The 21,813-nt window shown below is 38.9% G+C and overlaps 1 protein-coding gene across 1 annotated transcript in view; it reads right to left on the bottom strand.

Annotated features, from left to right (window-relative positions):
* Positions 1–6,386: 6,386 nt before the first annotated feature.
* PRKG2 (protein kinase cGMP-dependent 2) overlaps positions 6,387–21,813 on the bottom strand; it is a 115,728-nt gene continuing 100,301 nt past the window's right edge. The window contains exons 15-19 of the mRNA XM_063458804.1: positions 20,985–21,148; positions 12,852–12,974; positions 10,965–11,027; positions 9,731–9,797; positions 6,387–7,419 (exon numbers count right to left, since the gene is read on the bottom strand). Of these exons, the coding sequence (XP_063314874.1) occupies positions 7,324–7,419; positions 9,731–9,797; positions 10,965–11,027; positions 12,852–12,974; positions 20,985–21,148 (513 nt within the window). The 3' untranslated portion in view covers positions 6,387–7,323. The remainder of the gene's footprint in view (positions 7,420–9,730; positions 9,798–10,964; positions 11,028–12,851; positions 12,975–20,984; positions 21,149–21,813) is intronic.

Here is a 21,813-nt window from a genome sequence, read left to right as displayed (position 1 = left end):
TTTTTGTTATAGACTAGGTATTTGAGGGCAATTGGGACAAGTACCATGTAAAATGTGATTACCTAGCTTTACCGCCAGTGCATTAATTAGGCTTGGAGGGAGGCTAGAATGAATAATCTAGCAAAGGGAAAGCGTAGTGAGCTAGTAAGAAAATTAGAAAAGTAGACGTTTCCTTCTATGGAAGCGTAACTTAGTGGCTGCAACATGGCCTAATTTGTGTGGAGCTCGTGAGTAATGAAATATCCGCTCTGCTTGACCTTGTCTCCTCTTTTAAGTTGGCATGAAAATAATGGCATATAGGTAATATATTAGTGTATTAGCATGTATATTATTTGTGTTATTACTTGAAAGGTGCATGAGTCCATCATAGCCAAAAGCAAGTTACACAACTAAGAATTATAGAATTAGTATTTGTTATATAAACATTAAGCTAAAATAGCTTGTGCTGTCTTCATTAATGACGTTTTACCAGTCGTTTTGTTTCCAAATGCCACTAACATGATCAATGTCCTCCTTTCAAATGTTTAAAATAATTTTGTCCAAGCCGACCTGGTAAATTATATTAGTATAAACATTATGAGTTTGCTACTGCAAGAATGTTTAAGTGTTGACGTATAGATGCGATATGTAGATGACATTATTAGTTTTTTTTTCTCCCTGTTATTATAGTCACTATTAATCAGTGTCCTGTGGTTATGTAACAAACTAATTTTATATTTTTCAACCATCTCCAGCAAAGGTGGGATTTCAAGAATTATTTTTAAAAATTACATATGGGTGCGTAGAATAAGATAATACCAGAAAAATGCCTTGGTCTCGATAGTATTGATGACCTGTACAAAATGTAGTTCACGTGTAGTATTAAATATTAAAGGAAACTAGAAGCGCCATAAAAACCAAATCTTTTTGTAGCTGTTACGGTTCAAGGAGAGTAAACAGGATACCAAAGACTAGTGTATGTCCGAATCCTGCTAAATTCACACAAATAATAGAGACAAATAATGTAATAATGTAAAGTGGAACATTATCATTTTCATATCTCAAGCAGAGGTCTTGGCCATTTTATGTTAAGCCGCTTGAAACCTGATTGACAAAGACCGAAATAAATGCACCCATAATCTTTTATTTAACATAGCCACTACAATGAGCTGTAGTGGTTATGGTGCTAGAAGATCCATTTATTGTAACTTTTGTTGCCAAATAAGTCATTTAGACATGTAGCATTTTTTGCAATACTGCTTTAAACAAAATCATCAGTGAATTTTGGCAAATAAACAAATATAATTTTTTGTTTTTTTTTAAATAGCATGACTCAGACTACATTTCAGCTAGATAATTATAAAAACTTAAAGAGAAACAAGCAAGCAAACTGGAATTATGTTAACATGGCATTTTTCTATTTGGGACAGAAATAAATAAGCTATTATTACATGTTAATAAAGCATGTGCCTTGTTAAAAACAATAACAATAATAGATTTTTAAAAAGTTGTGTGTAATTGGCTTGTGTTTGCAAAAGAACATATCTTAAACTATTCAAATTCGCCAGAGATGTAATATTAATGAAAATGCGGACTTCCTCACAGTGAGGGTGAGCGTTCATGTAAATAAATGATTTAAATGTTGTCATGTAATCTTTAATTATTTTAGCTATGTAATATGTGTATATAGTATTTACTCTTATACTACATGTTCAATTTAGTTGTAACTTTTATTTTATTTAATATGTAAATTTACATAACTGTTTTTTTGTAATGTTTTCACTAATGACAGTTTTCCACATATTAAAAAACAAACAAAAAAAACCTACATGTTGCAATTGATTGTCTCGCTCACAAAGCAAACACTAAGAATAATTTTAAGAAATCTTTTTCTTTTTTGAATAAAATTTTTCCATTGTGTTTGTTTTTTTTTGTTTTGTTAGTTTTCCATTCTTTGTAAAAATGTATGTTGTAAATGTTATAGCTGAAATGATTTTCTGTGTACAGTAAAGTTCAGAAAAAATATATATGGAAAAAGTGTAAATGCCTTTTCTTTATTGGCTTAATACTTTTGATCAAAAATGCTGATATTTTAAAGGATATTTATAGACATGTAGAATTACTTTTGCTATACTGCTTACAAACTTACTTTAATTCATTACATTTTCAATTTTTAATTTTTAAATGTGGAAGGTATTTTAATAAAAATTTTAATTGCACACAAAATAGCACAAATATATTCCAAAGAACTGTACAAAAAAAGATAATAGATAAATTAAGACAACTAATTAATTGTAACAAAACATGTTTGACATATGACAGGGGTGTCCAAACTTTTTTCAAAGAGGGTCAGAGAACATGCGTGAGGGCCAACCATTTTGCCTGACATTCTTTGAACCATTAAAATGTAATGCAAATGAACTATTTTCTGCAATGTTTATTGCAAACGGCATACTTTTCATTTCATCCCTTTATTCTGTGTGAGATCTCTTTATTTTGTCTCTTTACTCTGTCCCTTCTCTCTTTATTCTGTCCCTTCTCTCTTTATTCTGTCCCTTCTATCTTTATTCTGTCTCTTCTCACTTTATTCTGTCCTTTCACTCTTTATTCTGTCTCTTCTCTCTTTATTCTGTCCCTTCTCTCTTTATTCTCTCTTCTCTTTGTTCTGTCCCTTCTCTCTTTGTTCTGTCTCTTCTCTCTTTGTTTTGTCTCTTCTCTCTTTATTCTGTCTCTTCTCTCTTTATTCTGTCCCTTCTCTCTTTATTCTGTCCTCCTGTCCCTCTTTATTCTGTCCTTCTCTCTTTATTCTGTCCTTCTCTCTTTATTCTGTCTCTTCTCTATTTATTCAGTCCCTCTTTATTCTACCCCTTCTCTCTTTATTCTGCCCCTGTTTATTCTGTCGATTCTCTGTTTTCCTGTCCCAGCAGGGAGAAGGAACCAAATCCCGCGAATCCTATGATGTCCACAAGATCCCACGACGTCCAAGAGATTGCGAGAACGCAGACTGAGGTCACTGCACGTCCGTCTGTTCTCGTGTTATCTTGGCCCCCCAGTGAATCCCCGAGCGCAGCTCAGGACCACGGCGTTTAAAGATCCAGAGATCCCAGGGGTCCTGAGCAGCGCTCAGGGATTCACTGGGGGCCACAACAGGTAGATTAGCCAAAAGATTAGCCAAAAGATTAGCCAAAGTCCGTGGGCCGGACTTTGGGCATGACTGACATATGAGAATAGTAGGTCAAGAGTGTCCTGCCCAAACAAGCTTATCAAATATTATTTAATTTTTTTAAAGGACCACTATAGTGCCAGGAAAACATACTCGTTTTCCTGGCACTATAGTGCCCTGAGGGTGCCCCCACCCCCAGGGACCCCCTCCCGTCGGGCTCTGGAGAGAGGAAAGAGGTTAAAACTTACCTTTCTCCAGCGCTGGGCGGGGAGCTCTTCTTCTCCGATCCTCCTCCTCTCCTCCCATTCGGCTGAATGCGCACGCGCGGCAAGAGCTGCGCGCGCAAATTCATCCGGTCTCATAGGAAAGCATTATCAATGCTTTCCTATGGACGCTTGCGTGCTCTCACTGTGATTTTCACAGTGAGAATCACGCAAGCGCCTCTAGCGGCTGTCAGTGAGACAGCCACTAGAGGATTTGAGGGCTTGATTAACCTATTTATAAACATAGCAGTTTCTCTGAAACTGCTATGTTTATAAAAAAAATGGGTTAACCCTAGCTGGACCTGGCACCCAGACCACTTCATTAAGCTGAAGTGGTCTGGGTGCCTTGAGTGCTCCTTATATATTAGAATTTTATTGATTTTTTTTTTTATTAAAAAGTGACATCACAATAATAAGTATTTTCAACTGCTCAAATAAAAAAAAGTCTTGAAAAAAAAAATGGGCAAACCCCCACAAATTAGCAGTGTATGTATGCCATTTCTCCTTAGTATGAAACACATAATGTAAATTAATGTACTATTAAATTAGTTGACTTTTCAATATCACTACACTTTTTGGGACAGTATTATAACAGAATCTGCCTTTTTTTCACATGGCTTTAGCCATGTACAGGATATTGTTGTTGGCCACCGAGTTCTTTTGATAGTCAGTTTGGCCATGAAGAAAAATAAAATTGTTCATCGAAGTTAAAGAGACTAAGCTACATCAGTTAACATTAGTAGGTTGAGATACATACGGTCATCAGTAATTTGAAGAACATCCATGTGCTGTAATGCAGGGCATTGGCATCATAAGTAGAGTGATGACACGTCCTGCATACCCACGTATAATTTATATTTAAATGAGAGATGTGACTTGGTTTTAACTTACCATTTAAACCTTATCTCCTGAATAATTTCACATTGATTTGTGAAGTGTTTAAAACCTGAGAAGTTCCAAATGTGCATTTCTAAAGACATTTTTTTTTTTACTTAACTTGTGTTCTCATCTTGCCATGTAGGAAATTCAATGTGGCCTTTGAAGATAATAATTATTATTAGTGTTCTTTAAAATAAAAAAATAAAAATTATTAATGTAATTTTGGTAGAAACATTTAACAATACAAAAAAATACAGACTGTAAATACAGCGTTTCTCAAGTTTTTTGATTAATAATAATAATATGAAGAACAAAGTAAACAGGAATAGAATTAAAACCAGGAAAGGTAAGGCAGATCAAAGTGTATAGTAATTTTGACTGCTGCTGAGATAACAATAGTTGATATGCGGGTGATATGCAGGTACTGATGCCGGCATAACTCATGGATAGCTAATAGGTTGTGAAAGCTACGTAACAATGGGTCCTGAAACCCAGGGATTTGCACAAAGATTCGACCAATTGAGTTATTATATCAGATAGAACCTAGTTATGTAAAAACCAAAGAAAAGAAAAAGTTACCTGCGCTCTCTCCTTAATCCCTATGTATATTTAGACAAATGGAGGTCATTTAGTTGCTCCAATGGCCATTGGAGGGAATGCCAACGTCAAGGCAGACCCCCCTAAGCGGGTCCTAACACTGACCTTTCAGCCTGTGTACTGTGTACTGTAGTCATTGCTGCCGGCCCAGAAGTGATGGGAGTGAGCGCAGGACTTCTCTTTTTGTATTTGTATTTACTTTGTATCAGACAGCCTTGTTACAATGCTGCCGCCCATCCCATGTGTTCCCTATTAAGGGTTAATAAGTATATAGGGGTGTATATAAAAAATACCCCTCTCTGTCTCATTAGATATATCTTTGCCAGAAGCTCAAGGAAGCAGGCTGAAGGGTCAGTGTTAGGACCCGCTTAGGGGGGTCTGCCTTGACGTTGGCAGGCGGGCATTCCCTCCAATGGCCATTGGAGCAACTAAATGACCTCCATTTGTCTAAATATACATAGGGATTAAGGAGAGAGCGCAGGTAACTTTTTCTTCTCTTTAGTTTTTACTATATATTGGGGCTGATGTGTATTGTAGTCATTGCTGCCGGCCCAGAAGTGATGGGAGTGAGCGCAGGACTTCTCTTTTTGTATTTGTATAACCTAGTTATGTGTTGGAAATCTTGTTGTCTAACACTCCTTACAGAATTAGAGCTGATCTACATTGCACAAACTGTACATTCCAAGACCAGGTCAAGTTAGCTTTAAAAAAGTCTGTTCACGATGGAGGAAACAAGAGCCATAATGCCAATAGGAATAAAAGGAAGATAATTATTATTTGGTAACATTATAGTCTAAACTGCACTCAACAGGCATAGATGTTTCATTAAATACTCTGGTTTGAAGGTGTCAAATCTATTAAGGGTATCAGTGGGAAAACTTTATGTTGCTTCAAGGATTGGAAATATGACAATGTTCAACTATTACATAGGCCTCTCATCTTCTTAGTCTCTTTGGTTTGATTTGGTTGTCCAGGAAACAATCACAGAATAGACTATACCTATAGTCAGCACCGGAATTGGTGAAAACGTCCATATACATTGTGTTGTATGATATTATTTACAACCTCCAAATTCTTTGAAACGTCAAAGAACCATCCAAAGTGAAATATAGAGCTGTGAGGATTATCAGGATTTGATTTTAGACCACATGTAGTACCACAATTTACTCAGTATCACCATCTTGCTTAATTAAAAGCTTATTGAAGCAATAGCAGTGGAGGTGGGTATCCGGTAGGACCCAGGTAAATTGTCAAACCTTTGAATGAGAGGGAAACAGGGCACTTCTGATACCATAATCACTATAGTGGGCTGGAGTGCTTGGAGTGTTCCTTTAACTGGAATAATTATAAAAGTAGTATACAGCTCAAATAAATATATAAATGTATTGTAATCTGTGCTAAAATGTGGCTTTTACAATGAATGAATTACTATATTTTACTCATGAAATTAATAAAAGTTTATTTTTGCATGGAAGGTACATCATATTCAGAATTCAAATACAGTAATAGAAATACTGATACAGCCAACAAAGCTATAATAATATACTTACAGTAAAATCTAGGTATTAATTGTATGTTCTAGTAAAAAAAAAAAGTCTACCATTGAAATTGGCGGCACTATATTATTTAAATATAAAGGAACTTCACAACTATATACATAAACAGTATAACAATCAGAGCATTGGTGGGTCCATCTTCACTTGAATACATGATTGAATACACACGACAGTAAATTATTCAGTAATTTCACAACACTATACACTTCTTTTTGAAGATGCATTTGTTTTTTATTGGTATAATTATGTAATTCAGTGATTTCCACCTTAATTCACAATGCACACTAAGTACAATATGAAGAAGGTAAAGAGCACAAGAGCACAGGTGTTGGTTGTGAGTGTCCGAGTGTGTGAATATTTGTCATGGGGTAAACGTAAGAACCTAAACCTAACAGTTAAATATAAGGTCATTTCAGCACTCATTTATAAGCCAATGTTGACTTATCACTAAATAAAATAATGACTATGTACAAACAGCAAACTTGCTCTGACTGAGGCCCGAATTCAATTCACTCCAGATACACTCTTCGAGCTTGAGTTCCATAAGCCTAAACAACTCGTTTTCGGAATAAATTGCACAACGCTGTGCCACCTGAATCACATCAGTCACTCCGAATTTGTATAATAAGGACAGCGGATCATTTTCCAAGAGCCCCCTCTCACATTTACTAGGGCACATACACAGAGGTATTTTAAGTAAGAATTGCATAATTCAAAGGAGAAAAAAGGTTAAGGAAGGTTAAATCCTTGTTTTCAACAGATTTACATATTACAAAAAAAATCCAGTATGAAACTATAGTTGGTTTTCTATTCATTTTCATTTAAGTTGTCCTTCATAGAAAAAAATGTGTGATATAAAAAGGAATAAAAATAGAGGAAGAGTCTTTTAGAAATCTTGATCCCACCCGGAAATCTCATCTGGAGGTATATCGTTATCTGGTGGATAGTTGTCAAAATGGCTGTGGTCTGTAGGTCCTTCAAGCTGCAACCCAAAAAATATTTATTTTTGAATAAACACATATTTATGAAAATTACCAAATGGGATACTCATTAGAGGCCTAATGTACTTATAATATAAAATTGATAATTAACAAGCTTGAACAAAATAATTTAGATTTCTGAAAGATTGCTTTCTATCATCAATTAATACATACAATAAATTTTTTTTTTTTTAAAAAGTGTGCATGAATGAATCTTAGGCCAGTGGTAGTGGTACCTAACATTCCTTTGCACCAACAACAACATTGAAAGGGTTATTTACTAAAGTGAGAATTCAAAGTGAATTTTAAGCCAAAGTATCCAAACTGGAATCATAGCTAACTAAAATAATTTGTCCAGCTTGGCTATTTTGACCTTAAAGGAACACTATAGGGTCAGGAACACAAACATGTATTCCTGACTCTATAGGGTTAAAACCACCATCTAGCCCCCTCTGGCCCTGCCTTGCCTCCATAAATATAGTAAAATTTTACTTGTATTCAAGTCTGCAGCTGCTAGCTCTGCCCATGATCTGCCTGCTTACAGCTGACATCATCAGTAGTGATTCTGTGAGGCAATCACACTGCTTTCCTACGGGATTGGCTGAGACTATCAATGAGGCAGATCAGGGGCAGAGCCATCACAAGACAAACACAACCATGGCTGATCAGCATCTCCTCATAGAGATGCATTGAATCAATGCATCTCTATGAGGAAAGTTCAGCGTCTCCATACAGAGGGTGGAAACACTGAATGTCAGTGCTGTTCACTGAGCAGCGCTGCCCCAGGAAGTACCTCTAGTAGCCATATGAGCAGTGGCCAGTGGAGTTATCACTAGGTTGTAATGTAAAAACTATTTATTTTCTGAAAAGACAGTGTTTACTGCAAAAAGCCTGAAGGGAATGATTCTACTCACCAGAAGAAATACAATAAGTTGTAGTTGTTCTAGTGACTAGACAGAGAAGGAGCATACCTATAGATCTGTAAAGAGATATAAGAGGGGCTAGTATTGTTCAGTGCTTTATAGGTATGGGTTAGCACTTTGAATTGACTCCTAAAGGAAACAGAAAGCCAATGTAAGTAATGACAGAGGGGTGAGGTGTGAGAGGACCGACTAGGGAGGAAAATCAGTCTGGCGGCAGCATTCATTACAGACTGTAGCGGGGCAATACGGCTTTTGGGAAGACCAATTAGGAGAGGGTTACAATAATCCATGCAGGAAATTACTAGAGCATGGACAAGCTCCTTGGCAACATCTTGCGTAAGAAAGGGGCGGATGCAGGCTATGTTTTTAAGATGGAATCTACAGGATTTGCCAAAATACTGCATGTGAGGCTCAAAGGTGAGGCCAGAATCAAGTATGACGAAAAGACAGCGCGCTTGCAAGGATAAACTTATGTGAATGCCACTAACTTGAAGGCAGAGCGAAAGAGGAGGATCAGTATTAGGAGGAGGAAAGACAAGGAGCTCAGTTTTAGAGAGATTGAGTTTCAGAAAGCAGGAGGACATCCAGTCAGAGATGAAAGAAAGGCAAGCAGTGACACATTGCAGATCAGCATGGGAGAGGGCTGGGGAGGAGAGATATATCTGGGTGTCATCAGCGTACAGGTGGTAGTGGAATCCAAATGAGGTAATACGTTTGCCAAGAGAGGCAGTATAAAGAGAAAATAGAAGCGGACCAAGGACAGAGCCTTTGAGAACTCCAATCGAGACAGGACGAGGGGAGGAGGTATCATTAGAAAAGGAGACACTGAATAAGCGTTAAGAGGAAAACCACGAGAGGACAGAGTCACAGAGATCGAGTGATTAAAGAGTTTGAAGAAGGAGAGCATGATCAACGGTGTCAAAGGTAGCAGAGAGGTCAAGAAGAATTAGTATGGAGTAGTGGCCTTTGGATTTAGCTGCAACTAGGTATTTAGTAACTTTGATAAGAGCAGTCTCAGTAGAGTGGAGAGGGCGGAAGCCAGATTGAAGGGGGTCAAGGAGAGAGTTGGAATTGAGGAAGTGAGACATATGGGTAAAGACAAGTCTTTCCAGAAGCTTTGAGGAAAAAGGGAGCAGAGATGTGGGATGATAGTTAGAGGGGAGAGGACGAGCAAGATATGTTTTTTTCAGGTACTACAGTGGCATGTTTAAGGTCAGCAGGGACAATGCCAGAACAGAGAGAGCAGTTGAAGATGTGTGTTAAGGAAGGCACAAGTCAGGGGGAGCAGCTTTGGGATACCAATCGATTAGACTAGACTTGTTATCAAAATATTACATTCATTGATACAAAGATTAAATACTTAAAGAATTTTATATAAATAAATAATTACCTCAGGCTTTAAAGGTGAGGGGAGACTTCTAGAACCTAGTCCTTCCCAGTCAAATCCATTAAACCACCTTAAAAAAGATGCAGAAAACAAAATAGCTTAGAATATATATAAAATAAAGCAGTATCTGTCAGTGAGTGTCTGTATGTGTGTGTCTGTAAGTGAGTGGGTGAGTGTATGTATATCAGTGAGTGTGTGTGTCTGTCAGTGAGTGAGTGTATGTCTGTCAATGAGTGTGTGTGTGTTTGTGTGTCTGTCAGTGAGTGAGTGTAAGTCTGTCAGTGAGTGAGTGTAAGTCTGTCAGTGAGTGAGTGTATGTCTGTCAGTAAGTGTCTGTGTGTGTGTCTGTCAGTGAGTGAGTGTATGTCTGTCAGTGAGTGTGTGTGTGTTTGTGTGTCTGTCAGTGAGTGTGCGTAAGTCTGTCAGTGAGTGAGCGAGTGTATGTCTGTCAGTAAGTGTCTGTCAATGAGTGTGTGTGTCTGTGTGTCTGTCAGTGAGTGTGTGTGTCTGCCAGTGTGTCTGTCAGTGAGTGAGTGCAATGAGGGGGCGGCAAAATGTATCTTTGCCTAGGGCGGAAGAAATCCTTGCACCGGCCCTGCGCATGGTAGTATGTGCATGTGGCTATATTTGACAGTATAACTGTGTGCATCTGACTGTCTGACTGTGGGACTGTGTGCATCTGTCACTGCAACAATACACACTAGTATTCACACATGGGCCTACATGCATTGTTTAAAATCGGAATTAAATAGCCCTATACAAACACTACATCCTTATACATACACAATACATGGATGAGCGGGTGTGACCAAGGAGGGGCGCTGAGAAAATATTTCGCACAGGGCGCGTAAAGGCTTAAGACCGGCCCTGCTAGGGCTGCATAAACAGTAACAAAAGTGATATAAATCCTAAATGGCAAAACAGTGAGACTTCAGAGGCATGCTATTTACACTAAAACTGATTCATTAAGCTAAAGTTGTTTTGGTGACTATAGTATTAATTTAAAGGGATACTATAGTGATAGGAATACATGTTAGAAATCTTGTAGGAGTTCCCACTTTTTTTCCTTTGGATTTGATTGCTGATGCAGAACACAGTTAAAATTTTGTTAGCATTAATTTGCTATAATATTATATAGATAGCGGTAATCAAGGAATAAAAACACAGAATAGATGATTATGGCACGCTAATAAGTAATATTTGAGAATGCTTTTAAATAATGTATTTCTAGCTATACCTATGTTTTTTAATGTCAGCTATTCCATTCTTCAAGTTTCCAAGACGTTCTGCTGGATTTTGTCTGCGAAGGATTAAATAAAATATATTAAAACACTTTTAAACAAACAATCCATTGAAACAAAACAATACAATTTAGTAAATACACCCCCACAAAATATGCATATACTATATTTTTTCTGAATATAGGACACAGTTTATTACCAGAAAATTACAACTGTGTATTGTGACCTTGTGGATTGCTTATGAGGATATTCTTCATCCTCTACCCGGTCTGACAGGAAGCTGGAAGCAGTGAGCAACTTCCTGTCAGACCAAAAAAAAAAAAAACACAAGAGTAACCGGGTCAGGGATATCAGAGGACAAGAACAGGTCAATCCAAAATTTGTAACACAAGCACCTATTTTTGCCGAATAAAGTTTTGTTATACACAGTAAAACATGTATTAGGGTGAATAATGTCACCTCGGGGTTCTGAAGACATCAGTTAACCTTCAGTTCCATGTGTATTATGACATTGTAGGGCTCAGCAGTAGTATTTTTACATAAAGTCAAAATTCTCAGGGTTATTTACGAATGTGAGGATTTTAGGGAAGTCCTACTGAATTTGAATATGAAGGCCATAGTTGCTGAACAGGAAGCATAGTTGAATTGGGGAATTATCCCAGTGTGTCTACTCTAGCCTTCTAGTTAAAATTCACTTTAAATTCAATTTGAATTCTCAATATTTCCCACTTCAGTAAAGATCGTTGTACGTATCACCAAGACAAATATTTAAGATGCTATTTGTGCCATCTAAAAATCTAAAAAAGAGAAATTGGGAATAATAATGATAACAATAATTATATATATATATATATATATATATGCATTCCTGTATTAGGAAAATGTAGGTATCGTAACTAGAAACGTATGTATGGTAATCTACATAAGTGAAGCATTAACAACCTATAACAACCTATAGCTTGTAAGTAAAATCATTAAGCATACTTTGGAAATGTGAGGGATAAACAATGATTCTGGTTCTTTATATTAATCCCAAGGACATGCGGTTACACAATTTGTCAACTTCATATCGAGCACTGATTCGTAGATATGGGAACCTCCATATATGTTCTTTTCGTACTTGTAATTCACAGCTGAAATATCTTAATAAAGGCCTCACTCAACTCAGTGAAAGACTGCATTTTCCATCCTGCAGTGAAACACCTACCACTCTCAGGCCTCACTCAACTCAGTGAAAGACTGCATTTTTTTCTCCCCACCCAGGCTCCCCCTAAATACATAGCATGCTTCTCCAGCTGTTTGAGATTCTCACCCAATTAGCTCTTCATTCCCCTAACATCTTACCAATAGCTGCTTCTCTGTTAACTCGTTCATCACCTCCAAACTTACCCTGCTACCTCTTGTCTCAAATCCCCATGGTATCCTTTAGATTGTAAGCTCACGGGCCAACTAGCCAAGCACTTTGTATAAAAGAGCTCCAATGGCTAGATATCAGCTTACAGGCAGGGCTCTCTTACCTCCTGCATTTGTCTGTGTATATTGTACGTTTCTTCACTAATTGTACAGCGCTGCGGAATCTGTTGGCGCTTTTTAAATCGCAATAATAAATAATAATAATAAATAAATGACAAGTTACAGTTTTTTTTAATGAGGACCGATGTCATAACTGCTCGGTTACCACGGTAATTGGTATCTACATAAAAATTAATTGGGGGGCAATTTAAAAGTTATTATTTTAGAGTCTCTATGTTACCTCATTCACAGTTACACGCTTCAAAGTGGAAAATGGTATGCTTCAGTGTCCTCATTTGAAGGCTTCTACATGTTAGGAAGCTTTGTACATTAAATATATAACAAAAATTAACATGAGGGATTGTTTTAACCTGCACAGTCGACGAATCAGTTCCTCAGAACGTCTTGATATTCTTTTATGAAACTCCATTTTCTCAATGCCTTGGAGAATTAAATTGTAGATCATCATCTGGTCTGGCCCAGTGAATGGAGGACTGGCAGGAAAAATGTCAGAAATTAAACACGTTAGCAAGCACCTTTAAACATAGATGTAAATATAATGCATATATCACAAAAAAATGAAAAATGTGTTATACTAAACTTGTAGTTTAATTTTTGTTTTCTTTGAAGCAGAACTGTCTCTTCTCTGGAAGTTCCTTAAATCTTCATCCCAGTCAATGTTGCAGCATTTACTGGGGTAAGTAGCAGATTGGAGGGAAGTATAAAACATACTTGCCTACACACATTATTTCCCGCCGAGACACCAATGCGCTTGAGGATTTGCTTAGAAATGCTATAAAAGTTAATGCATGATTTTTGGGTGTTTCTTAGAAATGCCCTCATGGCGCCTGTGTGCACAGCACTATTAGGGTTAAATTAATTTACACTGAATGCTGTTTTTTTTTTTTACCAGAACAGGAAGGCAAACAATGTTAATTTAAAAACAAATCACACTTTCCTCCACTCCTTTCAGAAATGAAAATAAATATATTGCATAGCTAAATACAACGCTTGACTAAGGAACAAAGTAAACAATGTCCTTGTTGATTTGGGCATGGTGACACTTGCAGGGTTATCCATTAACTCCTTAAATATGGCTTAAGCTCCCATGCACTAGAATTATGTACACAATTTGTAATATTGCAAATTAAATCGTTTTTTTTTTGCAAACAAGTTAGCTTGCACTACGTGCCCATTAGAGCACTGGCTCTGCAGGGTTCCTCTGCAACAGCAAAGGCGTGGGGAGATTAAAATATCTTCCTGACCAGCTCTGGAAGATGCATGTTTTTACCTTCAGTGAGTGCAGATCACTGGCGATGCTCCCGATGCTGGAAGGGAGAACAGTCAATGGTATGCACACACAAAAGGTGCACACCAGTGGCTTAACCCACTAGACCACCAGGATGTCCCACTGGACCACTAGGTAATGAGATTAGACACACAGTCACCTCCCATACTCACGACATAACCTCACCTATGCACAATGCACAAATCAAGACCATAAGTAGGCCTCCATACACACAACACAGAACAAAGTGAATTTAAATTGAATTTCAAATTTAAGGTCAAAGATGCATAACTGACAGAAAATGTTTCCACTTAAAATTTTTGTCTTTACATTTTTAATTCACTTAGAATTTTCACTTCGGTGAATGACCCTATAATAATGTTTAATACACAGAACGCCATTAACTAACTAGCGTTACTTAGCTTAACTATAAAAACTGTCATATCTAAAAAAAAATTATTGCACTCAGAAGTCAGAAAAATATCCAAATATGGTTATTGGTTGAAATTTTAAATTTTCACTTTAAAGATAAATAAACCATTGACTGAGAACATGGTTTAAGTGGCACTCTAGAGCTGGAATCAGTGAGAACCAGTAATGGAAGAGAGAGATGATAAACTCACACACTCCCAGAGTTCAGTGAACACCAGATAACAAAAATGGGACAATGCTACACATGGACACAAGTTTATCATTCAGTATCCAGCACTGTTGGTAGGTGTTGTATATACTTGAGTAGCATTGGAATACAGTTGTCCATTATAATGTGTATTTTCACATGCTATAAAATAATTTTTTTAACTTGGGACTTGTCAACAAGACAGTAAGCTCTAAAATGGCTGCCTGAAGTGTTAGGGACTCCTGGCTGTTTCCACTTCGCAAATTTTCACTGTTTGTGACTGGTAATTAGTGGCAACTATTAAAGCGATTCTGTCTTTTGTTTCCAGTTTTTTTTTCCTTGTGTCCCTTGTATCTTATTAATTATAATTTTCAATTGCCGTTATTTGTATTTATTATTTTTTCTTTCTGTCATCTTATTGAAGTTATTATAATCTCTAGAGTCTCCTGGCTCTGTCTTTCCATTCAGCATTAAACCACTTCAAATTTCCAGCAGCCCATCCCCTATGTGCTGCTTGGGCTAAAGTGAACTTAAAATCCAATTGCAAACTTTAAGTTAAAAGACCACAACAGCGAACTGAATAAAAAGTGTGTAAGCGGAGCTCTGACATGGGCCAGCGACTTACCTGAAATTGCTGTGAATAGAGACTCACTACCATGTATCCTGCTAAAGCACCCCTAAGTTGACAGTATGGGGCGTGGAAACAAAAAGTCCAGACGCCTAGAGTGATACAGCATGCCAGACATCAGGCTTTCATTTGAGAGACCTGCAGAGCACATACCAGCCAAGATGACGCACGAGGCGCAAATCGAGGCAGAGCTCTCAGAAGACTCCCACGAAGACGTGGCATCTATTACCTCAGATAAATCCAAGGGCACCTACCAGGAATCTGAATCGGAGGACTCTGAATCGGAGACTCTCCCCATTCTGCAAAAGGGGACATTAAAAGGCTGCTGCTGGATATGAGAAAATCTGGAAAGCAGACCTCCAGGAAGCCCAGGCTAACATGGGAGCCCTACATAAGAGACTTGATGAAGCTGAGAAGAGAGAAACATCAAGAGACAGACAGATTCAAGAGACAAAAAGCCAGGTGGAAAATCTCACTAGCCAACTTCAAAAGCTGACCAATACAGTTATAGCGCTGGAATCCAGGCACCGAACACGAAACATAAGCCTGAGAGGTGTCCCGGAGACTGTCGGAGGGGAGCAACAGCTGCCTTTTACGCAGAGGCTGGTGGCCTCCTTGGACCTTTTGCTGGTGTTATTGGCGTTCAGACTACACAAAGCAGCTGCTGCACCAGATGGTGCCCTCAGAGACACTATTATAGTAACTAAGGATGTTAATGCAAGAACCGCTATTATGGCCCGCTATAGAGCCCTGGGGACCGTACAATTTAAAGGATGCTCGGTGGCTTTGTATGGTTCTCCCTTTTGCAGTTTTGGTGGAAAAAAGACAGCAGGCTCCAGTTACAAAACACCAGGTACCGCTGGGGAATGGAGGGCTCCCTTGTAGTGAGGAAAATAGAGAAACTACTCAAGTTAACCTCTGCTGACAACCCAGAGTCATTCCTCCAAAAGCTCGACCAGGGAGCAGGGCCACACTCAAAACCTAAGATGAGATCAGAAGAGACGCGGTCTCATGATGACCATGAAGTGGGAACTTCGCGACTCTGGACCATACAAACAGGTACTAATGTCCACTGGTTACAGTGTAAATGAAACCTTAAAGCCTTACAATGCCCACACCTATTCCACTGTCGCCACGGTTCCAGAGGTGATGCTGGAACCTGGCATAATTGTTTAGGATGACTGCAGGTTTAACCTGTCACACAACCCAAAGCACTTACTTACATGTTATTTCAATCTTTTGCGTTTTTGTAGTGTTCATACAAATTCCACCTGGTTTTAGATCCTCACTGTAGCAGCGATCTATATGTGTAAGTCACCCCAGACAAAGCGCAGATTCCTAAAATTTCCTTTACCCTACAAATAGTCGAGCAGTGAGTTGTCGTCTCCTATGTGATCAGGGCCGGATTAAGAGCACAGTGGGCCTGGTGCTGACAATTATGATGGGCCTAATTACGGAATCTTATCGACCAAAAACACTAAAACAGTCATACCTCCCAAGCGTCATGCATCTGATGGAGATGGTGCTGGAGGGAAACTCATAGAATGCAGCTATAAGAAAACACATACTCTATGCTAATCTCTCTCTAATTCATGCTTTCATCTTTCAAGTAAATCCATAACCCCTAACAGCAGTGTCCAGTGAAGCAGGAAGTCAATGGGCATGGTAAAAGGGTGGGACACTGGTGCGAATCACGTGACCAGACCTGCCAAAAGGGGTGAAAATGCCCAAAAAGGGGGCATGTCTATCCAAAGAATTTGAAGGACAGCCTGGCATGAATACATGTCAGGCTGCCCGCCAATCCTGCAGGCTGTCCAACTAAGGGCATACTATGCAGGCAGCACCCTGAGCTTGACATAAATGCGTCTAAAGATGCGCTCACTCCATGCTTTCTAAGGACTGTCCCCTAGCACTCGCTGGTCCACTTGTCTCCTTACTTTCTTACTAGCAGGCAGAAATTCCTGGTATATAGTCTGAGACAGAGAAAAGGTGTATGAAGTGAGTTTAGAAGAAAGGGGACATGCCACAGTGTTAGAGAGACCAATGTCTGGATTACCTAAACTAATTTTATTGTCAGCCAGTCCACACAAGTTTTGTTCCCATACATCTCTCTTAAGCTTCCAAACTTAAAGGGACACTATAGTCACCAGAACATCTACAGCTTATTGTATTTGTTCTGGTAAGTAGAATCATTCCATTCAGACCTTTTGCAGTAAACACTGTCTTTTCAGAGAAAATAACTCCACTGGCCGCTCCTTAGATGGCTGCTAGAGGTGCTTCCTGGGGCAGTACTGCCTATTGTGCTGCACTGCCATGCAGTGTCTCCACCCTCTGCATGCAGACACTGAACTTTCCTCATAGAGATGCATTGATTCAATTTATCTTTATGAGGAGATGCTGATTGGCCAGGGCTATGTTGGACTTGTGATGGTTCTGCCCCTGATCTGCCTAGTTGACAGTCTCAGCCAATCCTATGGGCAAGTATTGTAATTTGCTCAGACCACCACTTCTGATGATGTCAGCAGACAGTCAGTTCAGAGGCAGAGCCAGCAGCTGCAGACTTGAATACAAGTTATATTTTACTATACTTAGGGAGGCAAGAAGGGGCCAGGGTGGTGGTTTAAACATAATAGGGTCAGAAATACATGATTGTGTTCCTGACCCTATAGTGCTTCTTTAAGCAAGAGTATGTGAAGAGTAGTTAGGGTTGCCACCTTTCTTGGGAAAAAATACCAGCCTTAATCATTTGTATAATCACAAGGAGTGACATCAGAGAAAATTATGTAAAATCACCAACAAACTACTCACAGTTTGATTCTGCTGTGTAGATGGATTGCTCCCAATGTCTCCCAGTGTCTCAGTCTAGAAAGTCACCCAGTGTCTCAGTGTCCCTATGTATCACAGTGTCAGTGTCCCCATGTCGCCCAGTCCCCTAGTCTCCCAGTGTTTCAGTGTCCCCATGTCGCCCAGTGTCCCAATGTCTCAGTGTGTCCCCATGTCACTAGGATACTGGGGACACAGTGAGACCTGGGGACACTGAGAGACATGGGGACACTGAGAGACCCGGGAACACACAGACATGGGGACACTGGGAGACATGGGAACACTGAGACATTTAGGGAAACTGGGAGAAATGGGGACACTGGGACACTAGGGACACAGACACTGAGAGACATGGGGACACTGAAACATTTGGGGACACTAAGACACTAGGGACACAGAGACATGGGAACACATACACTGGGAGACTAGGGGACACTGGGAGACTAGGGGACACTGGCTGGGAGACAGACACTTGGGGACACTGGAAGACATGGGGACAGTTGTGGACATAGACATGGGGACACTGGGACATATAGGGACACTGGGAGACATGGGGACACAGACACTGGGAGACTTGGGGACACAGAGACACTAGGGACACTGGCTGCGGGACATGGGAACACTGGGAGAAATGGGGACATAGTGTCTCCGTGTCCCAATGTCTCAGTGTCTCCCAATGTCCCTATGTCTCACAGCGTCCCCATGTGTCTCAGCGTCCCCATGTGTCTCAGCTTCCCCATGTTTTCCAGTGTCCCCAAGTGTCTCAGTGTTCCCAGGTCACCCAGTTTCTGTGTCCCAATGTGTCCTAGTGTCTCTGTGTCCCCTAGTGTCTCAGTGTCCCCATATGTCCCTTAGTGTCCCCTAGTGTCTCAGTGTCCCCACGTGTCCCCATGTGTCCCTGCTGCCTTCCCCCCATCCCTCACTTACTGTAGAGCTGCTGTCTGGACTCTGTGCCATGTTGCTGCTCCCCCATGGATCAGTGAGTAGTAGAGAGAGGCAGGGATATGCTGTAACTTCCTATCCCTGCCTCTCTCCACACACAGTGACCCCTACTGGCCTGTGCTGGTATTGCAGAGTAATCTCCATTTATTCTGAGAAAAATACCTGCATTTGTATTGATGGTATTACTGCAATACCGGCACGGCCAGGCACACTCAAATACCGGCTGTGCCAGTAAAATACCAGTCAGGTGGCAAACCTAAGAGTAGTGTGTAAAAAAAAAAAAAATTTTTTTTTTTTAAATGGGCCTATTCCATGGGCCTGGGCCTGGAGCTGCAGCTCCATCAGCCCCTATGTTAATCCGGCCCTGTATGTGATTATATTGTTCCTATACTGTTTCTTATATAATGATTTGGATGTATGCTCTGTATACAAAATCCTAATAAATTATAAATTGAAAAAGTGAAAAAAAAGACCACGACAGGACTCATAACACCTTTATCTCAACACCTTTATCTTTTGCTATGGGGTCTGGAGGTCCTGAATAATGCCTTACTAAATGGGGTTGAACCATTTTCAAATTGTTTAACTCCAATGTTCTCCTGGCGGCGCCTGTCCACTTCTTTGCTCTGTTTCGTCCTTCAGCCCTAGCTACAATGTGAAACATTTACCCGTTCTCAACTTATCACAGGCTGTTCACTGATAAAAACACTTTCAAAAGGTCTGTAACAGCATCCAAGGGTGCATCTTCCACATTAAAGCCAGGGTCTGACAAGGAGGAGGCAGAGTTGTTGAGAACACAGGCACAATCAAGAGAACTTTGTGCCAAAACCATTCAAAAACAATTTAGCCCAATAAGGTAAGACGGCACCAAAGACCTCCAGACCCCATAACAACATCATTGAGATGAAGTCATTATGGGGCTATAATTAGTGTTTTAATTGATTTATAGAAGCAGAGTTATGGATAACTGCTCATTGAATTGTTATAGACAACAAACTAGGCAACAATGTGCAATGTCAATCAGCAGTGGCTAAGGCCAGTAAGGTATTGCCATACATGAAAAAGGGCATTAATTATTGGGATAAGAATATCATTTTGCCTCTTTATAAATCACTGGTAATACCACACCTTGGATATGCTGTGCAATTTTGGGCACCTGTTCTAAAGAAGGATTTTATGGCACTACAAAGAGTACAAAAATGACTAAAAGGAATGGAACATTTTAGCTATGAGATAAGGTGCAGATTCAGGTCTTCATATACTACAGCACAGATGTGTGCATAGATATCTGCAGATCTTTTTTATTTCCTTGGAGTCTTTCTACACTTTAGTCCCTACTCAGGTAGTTTAGCTTGTTATGACGAATATAGCTACACATTGTATTACCATACGCTTTGGTAAACATTAGACTAAACAAACCACCTGCTTATTTATTTTCCATATATTTTTTTTCATATTTCTTCATTTGTACCTTCTAGTCTGGCAGTTAGCTGGCACCCTTCTGTGTTCAGACTATATCCTATTCCCCCATGGTACACCATTCCCTTTTTCACTTATATAGTTTCCTTTTGGGGTTATCCCCCGTTATTGGTGTACCAATTTGGTCATGTGGCTCGATTTTATTTCGTTTTCTAGTTCTCTAGATAATCCAGCTCAAAGTATCCAAGTTTTTTTCTCAGCTATTTTTCCTAAATTTGCAATATGGCTTTTAATCCACTAAAATTTGCTGCTTAACGAATAAACCCTTGAGGTTAACTTGCCCCTGTAATTCCATGTACATGTACTGAGTGAAGCTTTTACAGTGTCCTGGTGTAGCTGGTATTACAATTGCTTTGAGAAACAGGACCTTTTGCCCAGTGTGCTGACAGGTAAATGCTAACTGCTGGTCGGTATCAGTGGAAACAGCTGTTACAGACATGGTGGACAACAAAAAACGCTTGATATTTTTTAGTTGCAATAATCTAATGGTTGTTGATATTAACAACGCTTAATGGCTGATTTTTTACCAACAAGCATGGTAATAATCCATTGGTCAATAATAATATACAGTGCCACACTTAATAAATAAAAACAAAACATTCAGAAAAATGTTTTCCTGACATTTTCTCTAACGCAATCTAGAGTTGCCATTACTATAAATCAAACATAAATTTTGACATAGAATTGCTTTCTATATATAATTTTTAGTTTTCTGAAAAACTTACCTTCCCGTAAGAAGTTCATAAAGTAATATTCCAAGTGACCAGAAATCCACACTAAAGCTGTGGCCTTTGTTCAAAATAACTTCCGGAGCAACATACTCTGGTGTTCCACAAAACGTCCATGTTTTTTGCCCAGGAAATATTTTCTTCGCAAAACCAAAATCAACCTGTCACATAAAATGATTCCAGTTACATTAAAAAGCATTTCATATCTGATTAATTCTATGCACTGTATGCCCTGATGAGTTCTGTAAACTTAGGTGGGCAGTGTTACTTAAATTTAGTAAACAGGAAGGCACAATTTACTGACTAAAAGAAGAAAGCATGAACTAACAACGTTGAGTGGTATTTTGAAAAACAGTAAAATATACCTGCTGTTTGCTCAACGTTTTTAGAACATTGGTCAAGAACGTCTCTTTTAGTCCTCAACGGTTAGAAAAATATAGTGGTGGGAGCAATATGGTTTATCCAGAAAAGAGTTTCATTTTAAGTTGGGAGATGTGCAAGGGAAATATTCATGGAAATAAATAAATAATCATAAAAAGAGCCCTGACACAAGATCTCAATGTATTTTGCATGTTGTTTAACAATATTTGGTTAAAAAATAGCCAAATTCAAAATTAATTTGCACTTTTTATATGTACAAAAACTAATCCATTTGAATTTTGGTTATTCCACGCAAAGGATCACATTTCATGGTGCCATCTGGTGTCTGCTTTAAAATCAGTAATTCTCACATGCACATCCTAAAATATAGGAATCACATTTTTTTTTTCATATTTGAAGTTTATTGATTCCAATAAAATACATACATCCACAATATGTCATATCA

The sequence above is a fragment of the Pelobates fuscus genome, chromosome 6 (assembly GCF_036172605.1).
Source record: "Pelobates fuscus isolate aPelFus1 chromosome 6, aPelFus1.pri, whole genome shotgun sequence".
Taxonomy (NCBI): Eukaryota; Metazoa; Chordata; class Amphibia; order Anura; family Pelobatidae; genus Pelobates; species Pelobates fuscus.
Note: the sequence above shows the minus strand (reverse complement) of the source record. Positions and strands in the feature narration are given on the sequence as shown.